This window comes from Heptranchias perlo, chromosome 29 (assembly GCF_035084215.1).
Source record: "Heptranchias perlo isolate sHepPer1 chromosome 29, sHepPer1.hap1, whole genome shotgun sequence".
Lineage (NCBI taxonomy): Eukaryota > Metazoa > Chordata > Chondrichthyes > Hexanchiformes > Hexanchidae > Heptranchias > Heptranchias perlo.
The window spans coordinates 30,460,752-30,466,751 of NC_090353.1; the positions used below are offsets into that span (position 1 = coordinate 30,460,752).

General features: G+C 39.8%; 1 protein-coding gene across 7 annotated transcripts in view; it reads right to left on the reverse strand.

Annotated features, from left to right (window-relative positions):
- LOC137299561 (proprotein convertase subtilisin/kexin type 4-like) overlaps positions 1 to 6,000 on the reverse strand; it is a 35,423-nt gene extending 29,423 nt beyond the window's left edge. The window contains exons 1-3 of one of the 7 annotated variants that reach the window (XM_067968394.1): positions 5,907 to 6,000; positions 2,447 to 2,551; positions 952 to 1,044 (exon numbers count right to left, since the gene is read on the reverse strand). In XM_067968394.1, coding sequence (XP_067824495.1) covers positions 952 to 1,044; positions 2,447 to 2,479 — 126 coding nt within the window. In that variant the 5' untranslated portion in view covers positions 2,480 to 2,551; positions 5,907 to 6,000. Of the gene's footprint in view, positions 1 to 951; positions 1,045 to 2,446; positions 2,552 to 5,481; positions 5,755 to 5,906 lie in introns of those variants that run through there. The other 6 variants (XM_067968392.1, XM_067968389.1, XM_067968396.1 and 3 more) reach the window with 6 other exon arrangements.

A 6,000-nucleotide genomic window follows, 5' to 3' on the forward strand; every position in this document is an offset into this window, starting at 1 on the left:
GAGTACAACAAAGACAGGCTATAGAAAGCACTTGTATGGAACCAGGGGGGAAAAAAAAAAGGAAACACACAGCACTTTTGATGCTAGTGACCTGTAATTACAAAAAAACTACAAGAAGCTAAAGAGACCAACTCTGAGAATCACTCCAAATCTGGGACCACAGAGACTATGGGACAAGTGGCATGACTAAAGTAGTTGGATCTGGACTGTAGAATAAAAAGGTAAAGACTCATAGTAAGCAAAAGTATGGGATCAAAGAGGAAAAGCTGCAAGACATTACATAGTCTACAGTACTGAAACAGGCCATTCAGCCTAAATGGTCAATGCTGGCATTTATGCTCCACATGAGCCTCTGCCCACCCCTCTTCATCTAACCCCATCAGCATATCCCTCTATTCCTTTCTTCCTCATGTGCTTATCTAGCTTCCCCTTAAATGGATCTATGCTATTCGCCTCAACTGCTCCTTGAGGTAGCAAGTTCCACATTCTTACCACTCTTTGCGTATGACCATGTGAAACAGCAGACGAAATTCTGAGAGTGAGTGGGAACAAAGGCTGCAAGAATTCACAGGAGAAAAACACCTAGGAACAGGTATAGGTACTGCACTAGACTGGTAAAGGTGCTGAGTTAGCTAGGCACCTATATTTGGCCCTAAGCTAGAGAATTAGTCAGGGTTTCCACAGTGCTTAACATCTCCAAGGATAACATTTTACTTTTTTTTTAAAAATGGCTGCATTAAAACATATAGAATACACAAAGTGAATGACAGTTATTGGCCTGGCAATTGAAAAAACAACTAACTTCTTTCTACAGTGCTGGACATTTTAATAAAAAATCCTTTTACTCAGCATATTACTCTGTCAAGTGGAGCTTTTTTTTTGACTGGACCAGAGATTCAAAGCATTTGAAAATAACCATATTGCTTCCCCCCAAAGAGTACTCATACTTACCAAATACCACTGCTTATGATACAAAGGATCTGAAGGAACAGCAAATGCCCGCTTCTGCCGTTTTTTTACTACCTGCTGTTCCAGCCACTTAACCTAAACAGTGAGACAGTAGTATAAGTTTTCATGTCAGAAGCTGAAGTCTAAAATGTCCAAAACCGTTTAAAAAGCAGAACAAAAACAAATATGCTTAAGTAATAGATCCCCCTCATTATCCCCATCCAATATTCACTGTTCCTATTAAATGATAGAGAAACCAGACCAATGTTCATACTGCTATGTACTAGCACAATCCAGATATATACAAATAATGAACTCTAGTATTGTGCTATCATACTCCAAACCAAACAGAGTGTGCACCAATTACAAAACACCTGCTATTTTAGGGTATTGTGTTTAAAAAACACATGCAAGGAGCAGTAAACTAAATGCTCATTAAATAAATTTTCTACTCCCGCTCTCCCTGGACAGACTGCATGTCTGACATTCAGTCCTGGGCGAGCTGCAATTTCCTCCAGTTAAACATTGGGAAGACCGAAGCCATCGTCTTTGGCTCCTGCCACAAACTCTGTATCCTTGCCAACGATTCCATTCCATTTCCCAGCCACTGATTCAGGTTGAACCCACAACCTCAGCGTGAAGAAAGAACACAAGCTGAGCTTCTGACTCCACATCCTCTCCATCACAAAGATCAACTACTTCCGCCTCGGTAACATAGCCTGCCTCAGCCCATCTGCTGCTGAAACCCTCATCCATGCCTTTTGTCACATCTAGACTCGACTAGTTCAGTCCTCTCCTGGCCAGCCTCCCATCCTCTATAAACTTAAGTCCATCCAAAACTCTGCTGCCACACCAAGTCCTAGTCACCCAACACCCATGTCCTTGCTGACCTACAATAGCTTCCAGCCCCACACCCAATGTCTCAAATTTAAAATTCTCAACCTCATGTTTAAATTCTTTCATGGCCTCACCCTGTGTGGCTCTAAGCTTCTCCAGCCCTACAACTTCCAAGAATTCAGTGTTCCTCCAACTCTAGCCTTTTGTTCGTCCCCCACCACTGGTAGCCGTGCCTTCAGCCACCTAGGCCCAAAGCTCTGGAATTCAATCCCTAAACCTCTCCAACTTTATGATCCTCCTTAAAACTTACCTCTTTGACCAAGTTTTTAGTCACCCCTGATACCAAATCGAAGTAGTAGATGTTGTCAATTTTTGTCTGATTATGCCTCGGGATATTTTTCTACATTAAATACATTATAAAAATGCAAGTTGTTGGACATTCCCAACCCAAAATTCACACCAAAATTTGGGGGGGGGGAGGGAAAAGGAAGCAACATTATAAAATATAGGATATGCCTATCTAATATAACATGAAAAAAAAACCAGGTACAACTGCAATTCAAAATCACAACTCAATAGTGGAAGCCATGAGACAAGCATGAAATAAAAAGGTCCATTATGGCTTAACTATGCACATGCAGCTAATCATCAGTTAATTTACCTTGGGCTCCTTTTCCAGGCGCCTATGTCGCATTTGGTGTGGACTGATGGATCGCTTCAACACTTCTTTGTGTTTAAAATAGTAATAATCGTCATCTTCAAAAACCTTTTTATAAAACAAAAGACAACTCTGAAATGGCTATTTCCAGCATTTCCTTTTCGATCTTCCCACCACTGATCTACTCCCAAATTTGTAATAATGCTAATCCTGGCCTTTAGGATGTGGACGAGTGACTCAGGTAATCTAGCTTCCAACGTTCCCTCTCTCCACCTACAGAACGTCCTTAATCTAAAATCAACAAGTCCAAAGGAAATGGGGTTACATAGTAACAGGAGTAGGTCATTCAGCCCTCGAGCCTGTTCCGCCATTCAATTAGATCATGGCTGATCTGTAGCTCAACCCCATTCCCTCGATACCCTTACCTAACAAAAATGTAATCGATCTCAGTCTTCAGAATTTCAATTAACCTAGCCTCCACAGCTTTTTGGGGGACAGAGTTTCAGATTTCCACGACCCTTCAAGTGAAAAAAGACTTCCTGATTTTATTCCTAAACGGCCTAGCTCTAATTTTAAGATTATGCCCTTCTGTTTTAGATTCCCCTAGAGGAGATAGAGTAGATACAGGGAAACTATTGAATCCCTTAAACATTTTAAATACCTCTTAACCTTCTAAACTCAAGAATACAAACCAATTTATGCAACCTGTCCTCAATTTAACACTAAGTCTCAGTATTATTCTGGTGAATCTACACAGTACTCCTGCCAAGGCCAATATGTCTTTCCTGAGGTTTGGTGCCCAAAACTGAACACAGTACTTTAGATGGGGTCTGACCAGTAAAACTAAAGCGTCACTTCCTCACTTTTGAATTCCAACCCCCTTGAGATAAAGCCAACATTCCATTGTCTTTTTGATTACTTTTTGTACCTGTGCAATAGCTTTTAGTGAGGTGTACATGGACACAAAAATCCCTTTGCTCCTCCACAGCTCCTAGTCTCACCATTAAATATTCTGATTTGGCTTTCTCTGATCCAACATGGATGAACTCACACTTGCCCCACATTGAATTCCATCTGCCATAGTTTGCCCACTCATTTTGTCTACTATGTCCCTTTGCAACTTCTTTCTCCCATCTACACAACATATTGTGCCTCCTAATTTAGAATAATCTGAAAAATTGGACATACAACTCTCAATTCCTTCATCTAGAGAGACAGAGATAGAGAGATCTCATGATCTATTCACTGAGGGTTTAGGACCAATTTTACAAAATTCATCATCTAGTGAGCAGCCTCCACTGCCAGGAATGCACATCAGGAATTTGGGTTTGTGTTCCCCACAAATTTTCCATCCATTAATTTTTGTAGACAGATGGTCATGGGGAATGCAACCCAAAATTATTGACTTGCACTCCTGCCATTTGGTGTCCACTTTTGCAAAAATCAGTCAAACATGTTCTCCAGTTACATCACAAAGATAGATACATATAAGAAAGTCCATTTGCTAATATGTATAATTTCAAAATTATTGACATTACTGCATTCATAGGTTTCTCCCCCAAACTGTTCAAAAGGGATAATCAGTACATATACAACTTATAGTTGTTATAGAAATCACACCCAAACCTAACTAGGAGGGTATTGTGTTATATATTTGCAAATATATTAGATAGCTTACAAATCATCTCAGCATTCCCACTAATCACACTGTAAAATAGCACCACAATGTTGTCATTGGTAATTTGATTTTTTTTTTTCAAATTAAAGAAACCTAGGTGCAGGGCTAAAGGCTGTCAAATATACTGGATTATGAAAATGTATAAATTTAGACAAAATAACCATTACACACCTAAAATTGTTCTACTTTTGATTACTGGTATATACACAAGATATACTGTGTGCTTCATACATCTATAAAGAACTTGCAGTTATGTAGCACCTGATCATGCAAAATCTCAAAAACAGTCCCAAAACACTCAATGAATTAGATTGCACAGCTACTGTTATGCAGCATAAACACAGCATTCATTCTGCATACAGCAAGGTCCCACAAACAGCAAATAAGTGTACAAGTAGTTAATGTTACAAGTGGTAATTGCAGAGGAAGAAATGTGGGCAAATCACCAGAGTACTCTCTCCACTTTGAAGTCTTTGACATGCATCTGAACCACAAGAGGCATTTGCAGCCTCTAATTAACATCACATCCAAAGAAGAATACTGCCAATAATGCAGCACTCCCTTAATACTGCACTGAAGTATCAGCCTAGATTACATCTGGGAATGGAACTTTTCACTCACAACTTTCTAACTCAGAGGCAGAAGTACTACTTTGAGCCAAACTGACATTTAATAAAATATTCATATTGTAAATATGTGCTGGTGCAAATTTAACAGTGATGTGAATATACACTAGTTGGGCACCTGATATTATCACAAATGAAGCTGTAGATTATGAGCTACAAAACTTCCCTGAAACTATTACATTAAGCTCTCCAACACCATCTTTGCAAAATTAGAACATACATTCCATGTTGTCACTAGATTTATTCTACACATTGGTACCAACACACTTTAGTAGAAAAAAACTGCAATTAAACCAATATGCTTTGATGTTGTGTAATACATTTATGTGGTGCTCTTAGGAGCAATTTGAAGTGACTATCACAAACAGTAACAGACCTGTAACAAATAGTACTTCATCCTGTTGCAAGGGTCCCTAGAACATGGTTATTAGTGGAGAATTGTCTTTCAGAAGTTAGGACAGGGAATAAGTGCCAATATTTACAGGAAATCCCTTCCCCAGAAAAGTTGAAAATACTGTCCTAGTGTTATTACACAACTCAAAGCAATGAAAGGATAGAAGCTCAAAATAAATCACCAAACCTAAACATCAAAGGATAGAACCCATAACTGTAGTGCTGGGTGCTTTCACATTTTGAGTGGCCACAATAGTCAAATGCCACACAGGCACCATTCCACTCTACTAAAACCCTAAGTGACAACACTAGTATTGATTATTCCACCAAATGAGCCGTACCCTTCCTAAGTTGATGAAGCCGTGCCTTAGAGCTATCCGCCTCGCATCCTCTGCTCCACCTGATATCCGAACAGCCCAGGTGTTGGTATAGAGTTTCCTACCACTGTTAACCTCACTTATAACGCTTGTAAAGAAAGCAGTTACCAACAGCCGACGGATAAAAATCATAACGATGCAGCGACTTTGTTCAAACTGCAGCTCTCAGCTCCAGCCACAACTCTCTCTCAAACTACGTCATTTTATCCTCAGCGTTGTCCAGCTGAGCAAAAAAAAAACTCCTGCTCATCAAAAAAAACAGGAAAATTCTTCCCGCTCAAAAACAGGGGGCAAGGGGTAGGGCAATGATTATCAAAAGTTTCAAAATCACACTCACACACACACAGACACACAAAATCAAGAATCCCTGCCGAAGGTGTGCACTTCACCTTTTTTTTTTCAGGTTAATTGTTATTGTTTAAGTTGGGAAAGCAGCGCTCACGGAAACAGCCGAATGTTGCCGAACCGGCGAGGTCACCCAAG